General features: G+C 46.0%; 2 protein-coding genes across 2 annotated transcripts; one reads left to right on the top strand and one right to left on the bottom strand.

The window, feature by feature from the left end:
- Positions 1–6,930: 6,930 nt before the first annotated feature.
- Positions 6,931–12,565, top strand: PtA15_17A176 (uncharacterized protein; the record flags this gene model as incomplete). The annotated part of the gene is made up of 17 exons (XM_053164264.1): positions 6,931–7,141; positions 7,221–8,373; positions 8,552–8,645; positions 8,716–8,745; positions 8,821–8,905; positions 9,000–9,091; positions 9,167–9,365; positions 9,427–9,514; positions 9,599–9,764; positions 9,834–10,024; positions 10,089–10,203; positions 10,276–10,372; positions 10,446–10,487; positions 10,568–10,593; positions 10,665–10,848; positions 10,921–10,974; positions 11,043–12,565. 17 exons carry the CDS (start codon positions 6,931–6,933, stop codon positions 12,563–12,565), a joined length of 4,350 nt encoding a protein of 1,449 aa, XP_053028249.1.
- Positions 12,566–13,824: 1,259 nt separating this feature from the next.
- On the bottom strand, positions 13,825–15,436 carry PtA15_17A175 (uncharacterized protein; the record flags this gene model as incomplete). Its single annotated transcript, XM_053164263.1, has 6 exons — positions 13,825–13,830; positions 13,923–14,250; positions 14,313–14,329; positions 14,413–14,772; positions 14,839–15,007; positions 15,081–15,436. The coding sequence occupies 6 exons, from the start codon at positions 15,434–15,436 to the stop codon at positions 13,825–13,827; spliced, it is 1,236 nt and encodes a 411-aa protein (XP_053028248.1).
- Between the last annotated feature and the right edge of the window lie 3,727 nt (positions 15,437–19,163).

The raw sequence follows: 19,163 nt of genomic DNA, 5'->3' as shown, positions 1-19,163 counted from the left end.
ACCCCAATGTAACTGGTTTTGTTCAAAATAACCAGGGAACGTAACTAGATAAAATGGAGCCCATTTTCTGCAGGAGATATTGTAACTCCAAATTAGATATCTGTAACTAGCAGATAACATAACTGTAAAGGTTACGTTACTCTCAGAGTTATCCATTTGGAGAACGTATCTGCCCACCGCTGCTTATATCATTTAGATTTATGTATAACTGTGTTCTTTTCTTTTGCTCATCCTCTGTAATTTCAGTATGCTTGGGATTTTAAATCCAGGGCCCTGTTCCCTGATTGAGGTGCCATACCTGGCTGTCTGACACTGTGCAATTTATGACTCTTTCCAAATTGTCTCTGATCATGCAACATTGGCTGAAAATAAAAAAATTAACCCTGTCGGTGTCCACTATGGTCAAGAATCTGCCTTGGATACAGAGTCCCTGACCCAAAGGAAAATTGAAAATTTAGGCTGTCACAAGCTTTGCAACTGTGTTGACTCTTTCTGGCACAAATGCTACAGATGGGTGCTCAGGAGCTCAATCAGGATGATATGGAGGTATAGGGACATTACATAGCAGAGGCTGTCACGTTTGGACCTTTGAGATCACATATATCATCTGGGGTTATTAAAATCAGTAAAATCTCCTTAGGAGAGTGTTAGTATTAGTCATTTAGTTCTTCTGTGTCAGCCATTGAGGTTCCCTGTTTGAATTTCAACTTCAATCAATGGAAATAACTGATCAAGCAAGCATGAATCATCAGGCAATTCACTGCCCCTGGGTGGAGTCTGATCAGGATTCCCATAATTTGATCACCTGTGCCCCACATCACAGCTGTAAAGCACAAGCTTCAGTGCAAAAAGATGAGAACACATGCATAGAGAATAAATATTGGGTGTTAGGGTTAGGGGTTAGGGGTCAGGGCAGTTTTTTTTGGAAAAAACTTGGCAAGGTTTCAAGTTTGGCAAGGTGTGAAACCAAAAAAAGCCACTGACTCCCACCAAAAAGCCTAGCTAATAGTCTGGAGTGAGAGATTTTGTTTGTTTGTTTGTTTCTGCCCTTCTCCTGAACCTCATTTCCTGGCAATGACATGCGGCTATGTGTATTCCACACGGCTCAAAATTCTTATTTCTTAACACTGATTGCGCGGCGTTAACACACCGTGTTTTCTCTGGTAGCCACACAGGCGCAAAGAAAGGAAGAACTCGCACCAAAACTAAATAATAAAAGAACAAGAATGGCTCATAACCTAAAGAGGCACAAGTATGTAAATACGAGGGAAGAAGACTAATTGCTAGATTGCATAAGAGACAAAAGCATAATGTGACTAGAAATACAAGGTTATTTATAGTACACATTATGTTAGAGAGAAAACTGGAGAAGATTGATGAGCACTGTGAGAAAGAGATGTCATGTCAAGACCATTGTATATGTCAGTCATGACATATACTGTGGTGAGACGTAGGCCCCGTTTGGAGCCAATATAATCCGGGCAATATATGAGTTTTTTTGCCTGACATCCTATGTGACATCTGATCAGGTCCGCCAAAACTTGCTCAGATGTCACAAAATTTCGGATTATATTGCGCAATTCTATTGGCTACAAACGGGGCCATAATCTTTACCTAATATTACATAACAAGCTACAACACAGGTATGTACCGGCCATCAAGTGACACAGCACTCGATGGCCGGTTGGGCCTGGACCGGCCTTGCGAGGGCGTTAATGAGTTTTATTTGATGGAATACGTCTCCAAGTTGGAGGAAGCTTGTCATACGCATTGTGACAGTGACATGTGGTATTCCAACAAGGTTTTACACAGGGAACTTGAAGGATTGAAGTCTTTCTGGGACCCCGGTGGCAAGGGACAAAAGGGATTTGTGCCCAAATTTTTGCAGGTTCAGAACTCCTGGGTGCAAGATCAGGAGATTCTTGCATTTGGGGGCATTCAAAGAGGACCCTGGAAACCCCCTATGAATGGGGGTAATTTAAAATCCAGAAGTTTGCCAAAATTCATACATTTTCTGACTCAATTCATACAACGTCATGACTCAGAGGATTTTCCAGTTTTTCATACATCTTTAATGCCTATCATTGCTGCCGAGGGGGGGGGGGTACAAAAAAGATGAAAAAAAAACTTGGGGGCACCAAGGTGGGGTACCAAAAGTAAGGGTGTGTGCTTCAATTTTTCAAAATTCCCCCTTTTCTTGTCCTCTACACAAAAATTGAAAAAATAGGAGGGTTCAATTGTTGAAATTCTTCACTTGTGGGCTGAAGAATGCTGTCTGGTGATTTTCAGCTTGATTTTTAAGAAGTACTGAGGGAGATAAAATTGGGAAAATTGAATTTTGACGTCCAGACAAGATGTGCTGCTGAGGGGGGCGGGCGGGGTTCTGGTGCACTCTCAGGAATTTCATACATCTTAGTAACTACCCTCCCTTACTCAGGAAAAATTTTATACACTTGAAATGCTTACCATTGAGGCCAAAAAAGCCCATTCATACCATTTTTGTGCCTACCATTTTGGGATTTTGCCAAAAAATTCATACATTTTCATTCGGACTTACTTCGCGCACTGCAAAAAACTCTTTGTGCACTGCACAGTGCGCGCAGTCCCAAACACTTCGCGCACTGCGGGTGAAATACACACTTTTTTCAAGATATCTTCTGACCAATCAATAGAAAGGCTTTTAATTGGTCTCTCTGAATTTTTTGGGAGTTTTTTGAAGCATTCTTCCATGTTTAAAAAAATCATAAAAAACCAGAACAAAGGTAGGATGTGGGGGCCTAAAAAACAGGGTTCCCATAGCCCAAAAATTCCAAATCATTTATTGAGTAATTAAATATACAAGAACAGCTACTTTGATAATTTTGAGCCACTTTGTGCAAAAATAAGGGTATGCAAAATGAGGAAATTTCACTACATGATAGCACATTGCATCTAAAATATCCTCATTTTTCAGACCCTTATCCTTGCACAAATTAGCTAAAAGTTTTCAAAAGAGCTTTTCTTATATCTTTAATTACTCAATAAAATATTTGGAATTTTTGGTCAATGGGGACCTTGTTTTTAAGTCCCCCACATCCTACATTTGTGCTAGTTTTTCATGATTTTTTTAACACAGAAGAATGCTTCAAAAAACTCCCAAAAAATTCAGAGAGGCCAATTAAAAGGTGTTCTATTGATTGGTCAAAAAAAATCTTGAAAAAGTTGTGTATTTCACCCGCAGTGCGCGAAGTGTTTGGGACTGCGCGCACTGTGCAGTGCGCAAAGTAAGTCCGTTTTCATTACCCCCATTTAGAGCATCTCCAGCAGAGCCTGGATTGCGCGAGTTTTGAGCTCAAATGGCAGGTCACTCAACATTTTGGGGGTCCAGCAGACCCCCTGTACGACCTTGGATTGATCCAAATCCATCCCATCCCTGACCGCGGCCGGCTACTACCCCCATCCAATAGCCGCCCTGGACACGGCCTTCTATACACCACGCATCACCTACCCACCACTCCTCGCCACCGCGTCAAGAAAATGATCGATCCAACTCTTCAAGATCTCGCTCCTAGCCTCTCTCCCAGAACACCCTCTCCACCACCTCAAGAACAGCAACCTACCAAACCAAAGAAAGCCAACGCACCTGTGAAAAAAAAACAAGGTCCAAGAAATCAGCTGCTACACCTGCTAGGACGGCTACAATGGCTCCACCGGATACCACTGCCACAGCCCCGACAACTGCTGATACTTCTAGAGTTGCTACAACCGCTGTTAAATCTGGAACAACAGGAGAGAACGACAATGCAAACGAAGAGAAGGAGAAACGTACCAAGAATCCACATTGGCGAATGGAAGAAGATAAAATTCTATGTATCTCCTGGCTCAAAACAAGCAAAGATGCGGATATTGGAACCGGTCAGAAATCATCGGGCTTTTGGGAACGAATCCACCGCTGTTTCCTTGACATGATGCAAGAACATGTCAAGGAACACAAGAACGAGAAGAACTTCACTCCGTTTCCATTACGTCTCCAAGGTGCCCTCAAAAGTCAATGGAGTCTTATTCTCCATCGAGTTAACAAGTACTGCGGATTTTTCTTACAAGTTGAACGCCGACTTGGAAGTGGCAAGACCCGCGACGAAATAGTGAGTTGGGTTTTTTGGTCTTCCTCACTGATGATGTTGTTTCTAATTTTTTTGTTTGTTTGGATCTCAGGCCGTTGAAGCTAAAGAGATGTTTAAAGCTGATTTGGGCTTTTTGTTCACCCTTGATCACTGCTGGCTCATCCTTCATCATTTGCCAAAGTGGCAAGACACGATGGACGAACTCACTGTGCAATCAAAGAAAGAAAAACGAGCCCCAAGTTCTCTTCCAGCCTCCGAGGTTACTAGTGGCAAAGGAGATGGCAACGACGATGAAGATGAAATCAAATTTCCGTCTCTTGGATCTTCGCGGCCTGAAGGACGTAAAGCTGCCAAAAAAAGAAAATACGAACAAGGCAAGGCTCTCGAGGCTCAAAAAGAACTCATCAAGATCTCCCAAGAAAAGGCGGCTGCTATGCAAACCGTTGCAGATGATGTAATTATGTCTAGAGTTCTAACCAACATGGATCCGATTTCTCATGCTTTCTACACTGCTAAAAAAGAAGAGATTGCCAAACGTAATGGCTTGATTCCCTCCGACTCCACCTCTTAGTCCTATACTTTGTTTTTGATTCCCTCCGACTCCACCTCTTAGTCCTATACTTTGTTTTAGTCTTGTCTCTTACTTTATTCTGTTCACAATTTTCTGTTCTTTGATTATCAAACAGATGAATTGCCGAGAAATTGAATGAAAACATTGCACAGATATCAATTGTGTGTTCAACAATATTGAGAGACAGATAAAACAGAGAGGTTTGTTGTGTGTTATGAGAGGTAAAGAAAATATAAATGAATACAAAAGAGGCAGAGATCAGGGATTTTCATCAGTCTCATCAGAACTGTCTGAGCTTAAATCTATTGGAGCATCTCCAAGTGCCCTTCTCAATCGGACTCGCTTCTCATGCAAAGTCCATTGAAGCTCGATTAGGTCGTTTTTCAGTTTATCGTGTGTTGATTGGTTCTGTATTGCTTGATATCGCTGGAGGAAGTAATTAAAGTCGGATTCGCTGCTTTCGGTGGCAGTTGGCTCGGCGTAATTACTTGGCTGTTCATACACTTGATCGTCTTCGTCAGGAGTACCTCTTTCATCTTCCACAATCATGTTGTGAAGAATTATGCAAGTCTTCATGATGTAGCTGAGATCCTCGTGCTTCCAAAGTCGGCCAGGCTCCTTGACAATTGCCCAGCAAGCCTGCAAGATCCCAAACGCCCGTTCGACATCTTTTCGATAAGCTTCTTGATGCTTTGCGAAGTTCTTCTCCTTCTTCCCCCTTGGGAAGCTGATCGTTTGCATCAAAGTCGCCCATTTGGGGTAGATTCCGTCCGATAAATAGTAGCCCATCGAGTAGTTGTTTGAGCCTATTTTAAAATGGACCTCCGGACCAACTCCGTCTTGAAGGTTTTGGAATAGAGGTGATCGATCAAGAACATTCACATCGTTTAAAGTCCCAGGCAAGCCGAAAAAAGCGTGCCAGATCCACGTATCGTAGGACGCAACAGCTTCAAGTATGATCATAGGTTCTTTTTCTTTTCCGCTATATTGACCCGCATGCGCTGTTGGACAGTTTTTCCAGGACCAATGCATACAGTCTAGCGAGCCTAGCATTCCAGGAAAACCTCGCTTCTTGGCAACGTGGAGTAGGCGCGAAAGGTCCTCTTGGTTCGGACTCCTTAGATATTCTTCTGAAAACACATTTACTACTGCTCGACAGAATCGCTTCAGACTTTCAAGCGATGTTGATTCACCTATACAATATAAAGATGAGATTTGTTAAAAAACACTGCAAAACATACTTGAATAGAATGACTTACCCATTCTAAAATACTCATCAAGTGAGTCTGCACTACAGCCATAAGCGAGCATCCTCAGAGCGCAGGATATTTTTTGATATGGGGACAGCCCAAGCTTCCCAGCGGCGTTCCGCTTCTGGACAAAATAGTTATCGTGTGCCTCGACCGCGTTGAGAATCCGGACAAACAAGCTTCTGTGCATTCTGAATTGTCGACGAAACTTCTCCTCCGAATATGACGAGTTTTCGGAAAAGTAATCCTTGCGTAGCTGGAGTTCACCTTGAAGGTGTTCGCGATTGAATGTTCTTTGGCCAACAGTTGATCCTCCTCCCCTTCGAGGTTCGTCGCAATTGCTTGAAATGATCCCCTCGAACGCATGATAGGCAATAAAATCATCGTCGTCGTCCATGAAGTTGAGTAATTCGACCGAATTCATCCTGGAGATATCGAGTTGTATCGCAGTCTTGCTGTTTTGCAGGGCAAGGAGGCTATCCACCCCAGGTGTGATCGCCAGTCTGCTGTGGAGCTGTTGTGAAACAGTTGAGAAAGGTTTGTGAAAGGTGGTCCCGGCCGGCTATAGCTCGCGGGTCCCATCCCCGCTCTGCTGGAGATGCTCTTATAGGGGGTTTCCCGGGTCCTGTTCAAAGTAGAGCCCCCAGGTCGATGTTTTTGGCAGTGTTTTTTTCCTGGAAATCACACCTGATCAAGGTCCTGCACAACCTGATTTCAACTTTGAAACCCCCTAATATTGTTGCATACAGACCCTGGTTCATGAGGGTCAAGAATTCTCAACAGTTCCGGTGATGACCGGCCGGCTCGGCTGGCGGTTCTCTTGGCAGCGGGGCTGTCCCGCGAGGCTGACGTAATCGCGGCAAAGAATTCGGTACCAAAAGAAAAGATCGGCGGTGCCTTCAACTTCCCGTGAATCCGCCACCTTCTCCCTCTTTCCTCACCATCGTCATTACTCACTTTTCTTTCCTCCCTCCCCCTCTCCACAGCAGATAATCAAGCAGCAGCCATGAGACGGGCAGAACTCAGTCTCGGATTGATCCTCAAGCCGCGCTCGTTCGTCATCAGCTCTCCAACACATGCCCTGCTCCTAAGGCCATTCGACAAAGCTCCTTCGAAACAACTCGTCGTAGAATTTGTCCAAGTCAATGAGAGCACCGAAACCGGGATCAAGCTAGCACCCTGTTGGGGATGTCTGGGCTTGCTCGAGATCGAACATGGTCAGTATACCATTGCGCTTTCTTCGAACAATTAAAATATAATGTTGGGCTGACCGTGATGATTGTAAACCCTACACAGAAATATTCATCCTCATCGTCACTCATGCTACGCCCGTTGGAATACTGCAGCCCAGTCATGAGCAAATACATCGCGTGGTATCCGTCGACCTGTTCTGTCTGACCTCGGCCGCCTTTGACTATCAACACATCTTTCATCATCCCACGGGGAACTTGTCCTCGAGTGTTGATTTTGACGAGCCTGTGGCCCCAGACCATCCAGCCCTGAATGGGATCAAGAAAATACTCTCCAACGGCCAATTCTACTTCTCCACCACAGCCACCGATCTTCCGTCTCGTACCGAATATAGAGTGACCGCCGAGAACCGATCGGAAGACGACTCCTCCCGGAGGTTCTCCTGGAACTCGTTCATGCTCGTCGGGCTCAATGGCTTTCAAAACGGGCTACCCGTCGAGAGCAGGATCCAATTCGACCTGCAAAATTTCCTTGTCTCTGTCATCCAGGGATACGTCGCTACTTACGAATTGAAACTACCCCCACCACCTCCAAGCACCACCAATGACAATCTTCTCACCGACCAACTCACAGAACCCATCGCATTCTCAATCTCACTCTTTTCCCGCTTGGGCTCTCGACGGGCGGGTACTCGGTTCAATACCCGCGGGATCGACGATGATGGCAATGTGGCCAACTTTGTCGAGAGTGAAACATTGATCGTCTCTGGCTCGAATCTGTTCTCGTTTGTCCAGATCAGAGGATCGGTGCCCCTATTTTTTGAGCAATCCGGAACGGGGATGACCAACGTGATCGGAGGTCTTAGTGGACAAGGACATCGGACTCAACTGACTCGGACGGGGGTCGCGACTCAGCCTGCATTCGAACGGCATTTCGAAGACCTCCTGCAACAATATCCTTCAGTGCACATCATCAACCTTATGAGCAACTCGCGTGACGGAGAAAGCTCGCTGAGTCAAGCCTACCAACAGCGCCTGAAAGCTTTGGCAAGGGACGAGGTGCAGATGATAAATTTCGATCTCCACCAGCGAGCCAAAGCTGTCGGTCTCGATGGCGTCCGACAACAGCTGAAAGCTGATCCAATGATCGGCGGACAGATCGAGCAGATGGGATCATTTTTGGCTACCATGTCCCCCGAAAGTGAAATCGAAGTGGTGACACGTCAAGATGGAGTCTTCCGAGTGAACTGCCTAGATTGGTGCGATCACCATCCCTCTCCTCTACCGCAGCTCTTCGATTGACCTTCTTTGCTTATAAACATCCTGCTTCATATCCTTTGGTTGATGGTCAAATTGATTAGTTTAGATCGGACCAATGGTTAGTTGTTGACATTCCAAAACTGAATTCCCTCCTTGCTAAAATGCGTATTGTCGAAGTGTTCTTTTAGTTATCCAGGAAATGTTATCTCGGATGGCCGTCGAAGCATTTCTGTCTGTAACTCATCCGCACCTGCTGAGGTCTGATTATTTAGTAAGCAAATGATCACAGTGTATGACTTTACGACACAGCTGTGCTGATGGTTTTTCGAGTTGTTTTTTAGTGGAACTGTCATCGCACGTTGTGGGCTGATGTGAGTCCATGAATTTCTCAGAGCATGAATATCTAGCTCGTGTTTTTAAGCTGACACCATGGGCCTGGAAACCAGAATGGAGATGTCCTGTCGAAGATATATGCTGGGACTGGCGCTTTGAATACTAGTTTTACCAGGGGCGGCAAGCAGACATTTAGTGGTTAGTCTCCCAATGACTTCAGTATGGATATTTTTTGCCTAAATTGTTCTTTCTAGTCCTCCTGACTTCTCACTCGGACTCGAACAAATTATAGGCATCTTGTCGAACGCGTCCAAATCTGTAGGCCGGATGTACAATTCGAACTTTATTGACAAATCGAAACAGGCGCACATTGATCTGATGCTGGTATGCAGTGAAATCTATGCTATTACATACCATTGTGCGCTGTCAGTTGCTAACCCAGTCCGTTTTTTGAAATAGGGAAATTTGGATGGTCAGAAGCCAGTCAAAGTGTTCGATCCCCTGAATGATACAATTAAAAGGATGCTGCATGAACGTCGCTCTGACTATTCACAGACGATCCCTATATCTCTTTGGGTCGGAACTTACAACTTGAACGGTCGAGCTCCACCTATGGCCAACAGTGATGAACTGATGGCTTGGCTATGCCCCACACCAAGTAACAACCAGCGTCTCTCGTTTTCGCAATGGGATCCTGCTAATGATTATCTGGTTTTCAGATTTCGAACCTGATATCATGGCCGTCTCCTTTCAAGAAATTGTTAAACTGTCACCCCAGCAGATCATGATTACAGATCCTGAGAAAAAGTAGGTCATTCAATTACACAAGAGCGCATTCCGTGTCTTAACATTTTGCTAACCCTCCGAAAAACCCACTTAATTCAATCACAGGACAAGATGGGAGCGAATCATATTGACCTCACTGGAAAACCGACCGAGCAAGAAATCGAGCTATGCGATCATTCGGTCGGATCAACTTGTCGGCGCGGCTTTGATAATCTTAGCTAAGGCTGAGCTTGTTCCAGCCGTACGGTCCGTGGAAGCCAAGACCAAAAAGGTAAGATAAATGGGGGCTCTTAGTTGTGTTTGTTTGAACGACTCAAAATGGTGCTGATGACTTAGATAGACTGGATTAAAAGGAATTGCAGGCAACAAAGGGGCCGTCGCTATCCGCTTGGATATCCACGACTCTAGCTTTTGCTTCGTCACCGCCCATTTCGCCGCCGGGTTATCTAACGTTGATGAACGTAATCACGATTATGAAACTATTGAGGATGGACTTAAGTTCTTGAAAGGCAAAACTATTGCTGGTCACGAGTTGAGTGACAATTTTCATTTTCTGTAGATGCACACCACGGCTACCGCTGACCCATTGCTCTAGAAACGTAATCTGGGCCGGGGATTTCAATTATCGGATCGATGGGGGCTTGCCAAATAACGCGGTGCGACAGGCTGTTGCTGACGAGAATTACGCAGAACTGCTGGCGGCCGATCAAGTTGAGCGATTCGTCTGTGGTTTGAGTCTCAATTCAAGTTGCTCAATTTTGTTTAATCATCGTTTTTGGTAGCTGTTGGAAAACATGGCGGCTCAAGCGGTTTTTCCCAAATATACTGAGGGCACAATCAACTTCCCTCCCACTTACAAGTATGATGTAGGCACAGATCGTGAGCCTGATTCTTTCTTCACTCGGACGTGTGCCTAGTCTTTGTTTTTCCTCATCAAATTTTTGTACAACAGGGTATGACACGAGTGAAAAAATGCGAATACCGGCTTGGACTGGTTAGTATATATACTTCTAGCTTAAAGTATTTATCAAAGCATTCTCGCATCTAACTTGCGGATTCTTGTTCGATTGGCAGACCGAATTTTATATCAAGGCAGTGATGTGAGTTTGGGGTTCGACTGGCTAGACACAGTTATGTGGAGTCAAACTGATATAATAGTCCTTTGGTTTAGCTCAAATTGATGGATTACTCACGTGCTGAATTAAAAGCCTCAGATCACCGCCCGGTCTATGCTACCTTGGAAACCAAGGCAAGGATGGTTGACCGGGTCAAGAAAGAGATCATTAAACAAGAAATCCTCGAAAGCAGTGAAGTGGGCAGTTTGCGGGACTCCCTCATGATGCCTTTACAAACCGGTACAAGCTTTACTTTGTCGAGTTGATACCTCAAGTTACTTGAGACCTGATCGCTGCTCGTGTCTCTTGCAGGCGACTCTTCTAGTGTAGAGGCAACAGTTTTGGATGAATGGTGGAAGACTTCAGGTAGATCCAGTTTAAAGCGACCCTACAACCTGACTGATCACTCACACAAGTCTGGTTTATATCTCCAGAACATCCGAATGGTACATGCGAGATCGACCCGTCTGATCAGGCTCTGACAATCGGAAGGTCGAGTAATCCGTTCGTCGCAAACGTTCGCACGACACGCTCGGGGCGTCAAAGCTCCACTCCTGAAGCAATTCCAGCCGGGAACAACTATTTTGTCAACGGAAAATTTAATGGCCAGATCTCCTCATCCGCCCCTTCTTCACCCCCTGCGCAAGTGGGTAAGGCTATCCCGCCGGCGATTCCAGCCCGACCCACCAGTCGGTCCCCATCTGAGACGCGTAAATCAGTGGCAGAGAAACCCGGCGTCTTGCCCAAAGTACAACCACCTCCGCCCCCACCAAGACCCACTTCAAAGATGATTGCAAGCAACGATAACGCACCGATCGAGGTCGGCTTGAAGGGCCCTCCACGCCCCCCTCCCACCACCATCGGCTCCTTGCTGACTAGCCAAATCCCACCTGCTTCGACTCTGCCCTTCAACTCGCGAACCCGCTCACTATCGGGTCGGAAGAGTTTACCCAGTGGGCTTCAGCTGAATGTCCCACCCCCACCATCTCACCCGGCTTTGAAGCCGTCTCTCCGTCAGGAGCCTGTCAAATCTCCTCTTCTCTCTGCATCAACTTCAAAGCTCTTGTCGAGCAGGCAGGCCACGCCAACTCGGCCTGGCTATACTACCCCTCCTCCTCCTCGCCCAGCTTCACGAGGACTACCCGGTAAAACCGACGCCTCAATCGGACTCGATAACCCACCTTTTTCACCCCGTCCATCCTTGAAGGTATCTCAAAGGAAAGAGGCTACTGCCACAGACATTGACAACAGCAACCCACCCCTTCCACCTCGAGTGGCTCCGCGGGTCTTGACTAGTGAAAAACCACTGACTCCTGGTGCTGAAACCAAGGGGTTGGTTTTGCTGAATGTGTTGGCTGGGAAAGGTATCGATCCGGCCGAGCTCGATCGCAAGAATCCAACCCCGCCGCCTCGGCCAGTGTCCCGGATCTTGTTAGGGAAGGAGCATCCAACAGTTGGTGGGGGTATCGTGTCTGAGGGACCTTCGCTTCCTGCTCGGCCGGTATCCACTCTCCTGACTCCGGCCAATCCGCCGATCACGCCTTCTCAACCCGGACCGACATCCGTACTGGAGAAAGAATCGGGCGCCGGCGGCGCCTGCACAAGTTCACCTTCCCCGCCGCCTCGCGCTGCCGTTCAGCTTGCGAGCACTCAGCCTCCCCCTCCGCCCTCCCGGAAAGCCTCGAAAGTCTCTTTGAACAGAGAAGCTACCCCCGAGCTTCGTCAACCCGCTACCCCCACCCGACCGGCCTTGAGAAGCTCACCTAGCTGCAAAGACCTCGGCCCTCTCCCCGACCAACCTCCCCTGCCTGGCTCAGTTGTCACTCCTCCACCCCCTATCCCCCCGAAACCCAAGCCTCCTAAACCCGCTCTCAAACCTAAACCAATGACCCTTAGAAAAGCCGCTTCTCATGATGCTCAATCCTTGAGACCTGCCAAGCCTCCTGCATGTGAATAACTTGGGCCTCTCTCACTATTAAGCTCTTATCTGTATTTTTTTCAGGAAGTTTTCCATGCACTGTTCTCAAATACTTATCTTTTCTGACACACGTATAGAACTGTATCTGTTTTCTCTTCCTCCTTTTTTCTTCTCTTTGGTTGTTATAATTAGTCAGGGTTGTCTTTCCTCTGATGATTTGACTGTCATCTATCCATATCAACAATACACATTATACATACAAATGGATAAACTTTGTGCTCTGCCAGAGACACTTAGTGCCCTGTGGCAGACCCAATTGTGAAGTTGGGACACAGTGTGTGCCCTCTGACAAACACTCTGTGCACTGTAATTTCCCTTAACTTGTGCTTTGAGAAATAGTGGACTATGCAGTTGAGCAATTAAAAAGTGTCCCTTTACAGTATTCAAAATTGCATAATAGGAGGTATCAAATATGACCAAATCCACCATTATGTAATTGATGGGTTTGAAATAACCCATCATTTTTAAAACATGCTGGTCCTTCTTCTACCCCATATTGGGCTCCACTGGTGACAAATTTGATTCTTGGCTAATTGACTGGTTTTTAATTGTGGATTTCTCATATTTGATTCCCCCTAATACACTGAAAGTTTATGTAAAAAAATCTTATGCAATTTTGAACACCATAATTGTAGAGTGGAGTCAAATTGCAGAATCTGAACTCAAAAGAAGGACAAACTTCAAACATAAAAATATTTTGAGGGATTGTTGCTGAAATGGAGAATAAAGGCAGACTTTTGGTCAGCTATGCTGGCTCCAAAGCAGAGGGGTTGCATGTTGTTGGCCTCCCTTTGAATAATGCCTTTGCAGCAAGCTGGGGCCGGGGATCTTCTTCCCACCACTGTTTGACCCTGCTAGATAGTGATGGATGGTGAGCCTGTCCACATCAGCTTGCTGATGTTAGGGTGGTGGGCTTGTGTTTGGGGCTCTGCTGGAGTGGGAGCCCTTGGTTTTCTCCTGTGATTTTGTATGTTTGTAGGGGGGACCCGTGATGCTTGAATCCTTGATCAACATCTTTGGTCATTGGGCCCACCAACTTGTAGATTATATTCTTTGGGTTCTACTACTTCTGTAGCGACGAGAATGTAAAGTACACGTGCGTAGGGTCATATTGAGCCAACCAGCTCAGCAGTCAAAGTTCAAAAAATATTTTGCGGGCTTAGGGTTACAGAGAAGGGGGTTAGGACACTGTGGGCTGGTCAACAATTTCCATATATTTCGTCTAAACCTACAACAGCTCAATTCTGAAAGAAACAGGCATGGAGGAAAAGCAAAAGGACAGCTCCCGAGTCAGGATGATTTCTAAAGCAACAGCGTAGATGGAGTGGTTACTTACATAGTTTTGGTACAGAGCAGTCGAGCTAAACTTGCTTCCTTGTCTGATCACCTTCTCAACCGCATCGAGAAAGTCCTTCTCATTTGCCACTTTTCTCCGCGCCCTGATGGCAAACATACCCGCCTCAGTACAAACCGAGCGCAACTCGGCCCCGGTCGCGTTAGGACACAACCTGGCGATGAGCTCGTATCGGATGTTTCGTTCGATTGACATCGATCGCGCATGGATCTTGAGAATGTTGGCTCGACCTTCGTTGTCGGGCAGAGAAAATTCGACACGTCGGTCCAATCTCCCAGGCCGAAGAAGCGCAGGATCTAGTGTGTCGGGGCTAATAAAAGGAGAAATATTTGTAGAACCATCTTGAAGTTTGGATGTGCTCAATTAACGTACCGATTGGTTGCCATGATCTATGGGAAAGGAAAAAGGAATTTCGAGCATCAGCATTTGATATCAGAACAATTAAAATGTGGTAAAAGAAATTGAGACGAACGACTTTGATGTTTCCACGAGGATCAAAGCCATCCAGCTGGTTAATGAGCTCCAACATTGTCCGCTGCACTTCATTATCTCCGCCCTGTCCGTCATCGTGTCGGGCACCGCCAATTGCGTCGACCTCGTCGAAGAAAATGATACAGGCCTTCTTGGTTCGTGCCATTTCAAACAGCTCTCGGACCATCCGAGCACCCTCACCAACATACTTCTGTACGAGCTCTGAACCGATTACCCGAATAAAGGTGGCATCGGTACGGTTGGCCACCGCTCGCGCGCAAAGGGTTTTTCCAGTGCCTGGTGGGCCAAAGAGCATAACACCTTTGGGTGGATCAATCCCTAAGGCCACGAATTTCTCAGGCTATAATTGAATTTGTGCTTGATTAGTATGATAGGAGTCGGGAAGGAAACGATGCTGTTTGCTCACATTGAGAAGTGGTGTCTCGACAACTTCACGCAGTTTCTCGATCTGCTCTTTACATCCTCCAACATCCGAATAGGTTACGTCTGGCTTCTCTTCAACCTGCATCATCGTTACGGAGGGATCGATTTTTGGGGGGAGTGGAATCTGGATTTGATATTTGTTTCGGTCGACTCTAAAAAATTGAGATTGTGGTTATCAATTACTGCCCCCCTCATAAGCAAAACGAAAATCAAATCCAGACTTACCCAACCCTCATACCTTCTTCGATATCTGTGGGGGCCATTTGCTCCCCAAGACCGACGACAAATTTGGCGATTTGTTTGACGTTGATCACATATTTATCCTCCTCGTCCGCATTTGGACGAGACATTCCAGCGCCGGGAAGCGTCCTACCACCAGCCCCGGCGGCGGCGGGTTGTCTTCCGTTGGTTCGTCTGGAAGCCTCATCCTCGGGGGAGGCGTTTGCATCGGGGGCGCGGATGATCTTGGTGCATCTAGCGACTTGTAAGCACGATGTCTCTTGGCTCATCCGAACTCGATCGACGGCTGTATCCCAGAGGTTTGGGGGCGCCAGGCCGGTATCACTCTCCTTGACGCCCATCTTTTCACCGATTCGTTTCTGGAGATCTTGAAGGTCTTTCTCGATCGTTCGAAGTTGCCGTGCATACGGTCCTTGGCCATAGGTCTTCAGCAGTTGTATGTCTCCCTCATCGAGTGCTATGATGTCATCCGTCGCTGCAATATCGTCTGAAGTCTTTTTTGCTAAGAGGTGATCGGTTGATTCAGTCAGTCAAACATTTTGAGAAATCTTCAAGTGTTGATTCTCGAAATGGAGGTGGTCTAAACAAGAGAAGAGTTGATTGCACTCACACTTTTCCCAATCTCTACCAAGCACGTCGGCAAGAAACCAGATGTCAAAACCAACCCAGCTGTTGAGAATGATTGATTCCTGAGGCGAAACTCACTGTTTGGGTGGCATCCTTCCAAGTACAGCTCACGGTGGGTCCTGGGTGAGGGCTGAGTTCCTGGTTGCTTGGGCGAATCGGAAGTTCTGATGTTGGAGGGTGAGGGTGGAGAATTCGAGGAAAGCTGCGAATGGAGAGTGGTGGTGACTCAGCTGCTTGCGTGAGAGGTGAGTGACGTCAGAAGCGGGTCGGCTGGACGGTCGGTTGTCTGCTGGGGTCGGACTGCGGCGGGCTCGAGGACCGAGGGGGTCTGTCAGCTGTGCAGCCAATCCACTTTTTTGGAGAGCCCAGTTAGACAGATAGGAAGCTGGAGTGCATGGAAAGATCTGGTGACGAGCTCAGATAGGAGAAGCACGAGAGAAGCACCGTCAGCAGTGGCAAGGACGCTGCGCGGTATCCACAAGTCCAGCCATTTCGTCGAAAATCAGACAGGATCAAGGCGGGCTTGACCGCGCTAGCTTCCTTGACGGCTGCTGCGGGTGGTCTGGTCCTGTATTCATACAGTTTGTTCCCATACAACCACTTGAAACCAATTCTAGGATAAGAAAGTCAAGTCACTTGATGGCACATACTACCCTTATCTGTTTTGTTATCATCCTCCTTTTTTCTCTGAACTCTAGCCTTCAAGTATCGCAGTGCTTGGTTACTGGTGATATATGGTAAGCTTGGAGCTGCGTGGAGAGTACCAGAGATTATGATGATGATGTATTATTGTGTTGGTAAGTTGGATGCTGTTTTGACTTTCAATAAATTTCTGTTAATGATTTGTATAGGCCATATGGACATTGATCATTGTCTTTCCCTCTTAAATCCAACAATGAAGAGAAGACTACGAACACCAAGCCTCGAGGTAGACCATGGCACAGTGCAGGACTAGATTGACCACCCAGCGAGATGGGTCAGCGATATACCAGGGTCCAGAACCAACGAAACACGCCAGCGGACGCAGAAGCAGGCGAATGAGATGTGTCGGTACTTGTACGCGTCGGCTTCATCAAACAGAGCTCCAGCGGGATATGGAGATTCCTGCCCAACGGACTCAGGGTGCTCAACAAGATCAAGGCAGTCGTCTCCCGAGAGATGGAGCACATCGGTCAGTCTTCGGCCGTTCCCCCTCGAGCCACCTTTTCTAAATCAACTTACCCCGTTCTATCCCGGCAGGCGCGAACGAGATCTCAATGCCTCTCTTGCAGTCTCAGAAGTTGTGGGATTGCTCCGGAAGATTGAACCATGGAAAACTGTTGGAAACTGCCGAAAACTGCCGCTGATAAATCCGGCATCAGTTGTCCCGCCTCACACTGCTCTCGCCGACCCACGAAGAGCTGACGAGCTTGGTCCATGGAAGCAACTCTTTCGGATTGAGTCCATCGTCCAATGTACGTCCCAACCCAGAAAAGAAACGAGACGCCATGCGGTGGCACTGATAGATCTCTGCCCACCTACATAGTCAATCTCTCTGCATCCATCAAAATGTAGTAAGCTGAGCAGTCACCCTTGCCTGAGTCAATGACCTCATGGGAAGCTACTTGGAGCCCAGACGTTTGGTGCAGAACCTCATTCCCAATGTATTCACATCACTATTGGTTAGTATCCCACCATACTAGAATAACTTACTTCACATAGAAAACCACACCCATAGACCATTTTGATGTGAGAAACAAAATGTGTGAATGAAAGAGAGGATGAAACAGCCAGACTTGAGTTATTCAGAAATATAGCAGACCAAACTCAAATATAAATGAAGATCAAAAGGGATCAAAAAAGACAGGATGAGCTGGGTTGTGCAAAAAAGAGTGGATATGGCAAATGATTGAGATACAGAACACTTGAGGGCTTATTGGGCTTCCCTTGGGAACAATAGTGTGTGGATTGGGGACAATGATAAAGAGTAAGAGATGGAAGAAAAAAAGCAGCCTGAAATAAGAGGGCAATAAATAGGGAATTGGTGGTGAAAGATGGGTGATTCATGAACAATGAGTAAAGAAAATTTTCAAATCCACCTATTTTGATCTTTTGTTCAGTTCTGGCAAGGGAAAACCAGAGTCATATTTTATGAATGGCATGTTTTCCATAGAGTTCGAAAACAAATAAATTCCACCCAGATAGTTTTAATGCACCCTTTGTGCAAGAAAGGAGAGGAAAAGCCACCAAAGATTAGTTTGATGGTTCAATAAAGGGGATCAGCTATAATTCAGCAGAAGTTGCTCACCAAAATGTTGGCCAAAATATAGCAAGCATGATTCCAGCAATGACAAAAAAGGTAATAGTCATGCATAGCCCACCCCACCTATTGAAATCACCACAACAATGTGCATCCCAACAAGGTGCATCACAACAAGATTTATCCTGATCTTCATGGGTTTCTGATTCATGCTGACTCTGCCACTGGGGTGTGATGCCCTTGGAAGTTTCATCAACTTGTAGCAAGACCTGTGCATTTGCAGGTAAATCTATATCCGTGATACTCAAGCCAGCATCCTGGTTGGATTGAAGTTGGGTAAGATGATCCCCATCCACTGTAATTCTTTTTTCAGGCTTTTAATATTCACTAGAGGCCAAGGCGGCTTTGCCGCTGCAAATTTAGGAGTTCAGGGAAAATTTATCATCAGCCCCTTTCCCCATTCTTCTCCACAGGCCAGTAAATGCCCTCTTGAAAGCAAATGTTAAATATGAAATGCATTCATAAACTCCAGAATATGTAAAAGGATAGATACATAAATAAAACCCTGAGACCTGTATCAGCATATTATTAAATTTCCTTATCCTATTCCAGTACTGATGGGTCTTTTCATTTCAATTTGAATGGACATCTGCATAGCCTGAGTAAGTTAGCCTTGTTGCCTGGAACTGGGAGTTGAATTTGGCGTTGAGGTTAAATGGGAATCCTAAAGTACACATGATAAGCTTGATGCCTTCCCATCATTGAGATCAAAATCATATCTGCTGAACAGATTTGTCATTCCACCAGCTCAAATTTTGACAGTCTCCACTGCTCCATTAGAAAAAGCTTTCAGTTTGCCTAAGTAGCTGGAGAGTTTGAAAGTCCAATATGGTTGTCACTGAGTCTTATTATAATTTATTCCAACTTTAAAGTCAGATACAAGAAAAAATTTCAAAACAACAACCCTTGTTTCCTGAGGGAAAAACAAAATCAGATTGATCACTGGTATTCAAACAGTGGCATCAAGAAGACCCGAAAACAAGAAAAAAATTCAGGCCAAGGACAGGCAGGCCAGCTTGATAATTGATTGCTACAATGTGGAGCTAGGAAAGATTTTAACCAGTGAGCAAGGGAGAAGGAATTAAAGAGGTCAAGACAGACTGGTCATCGAGGGTAATAACACCTCCTCTCGATGACCGACC

This window comes from Puccinia triticina, chromosome 17A (genome assembly GCF_026914185.1).
Source record: "Puccinia triticina chromosome 17A, complete sequence".
Taxonomy (NCBI): domain Eukaryota; kingdom Fungi; phylum Basidiomycota; class Pucciniomycetes; order Pucciniales; family Pucciniaceae; genus Puccinia; species Puccinia triticina.
Note: the sequence above shows the minus strand (reverse complement) of the source record. Positions and strands in the feature narration are given on the sequence as shown.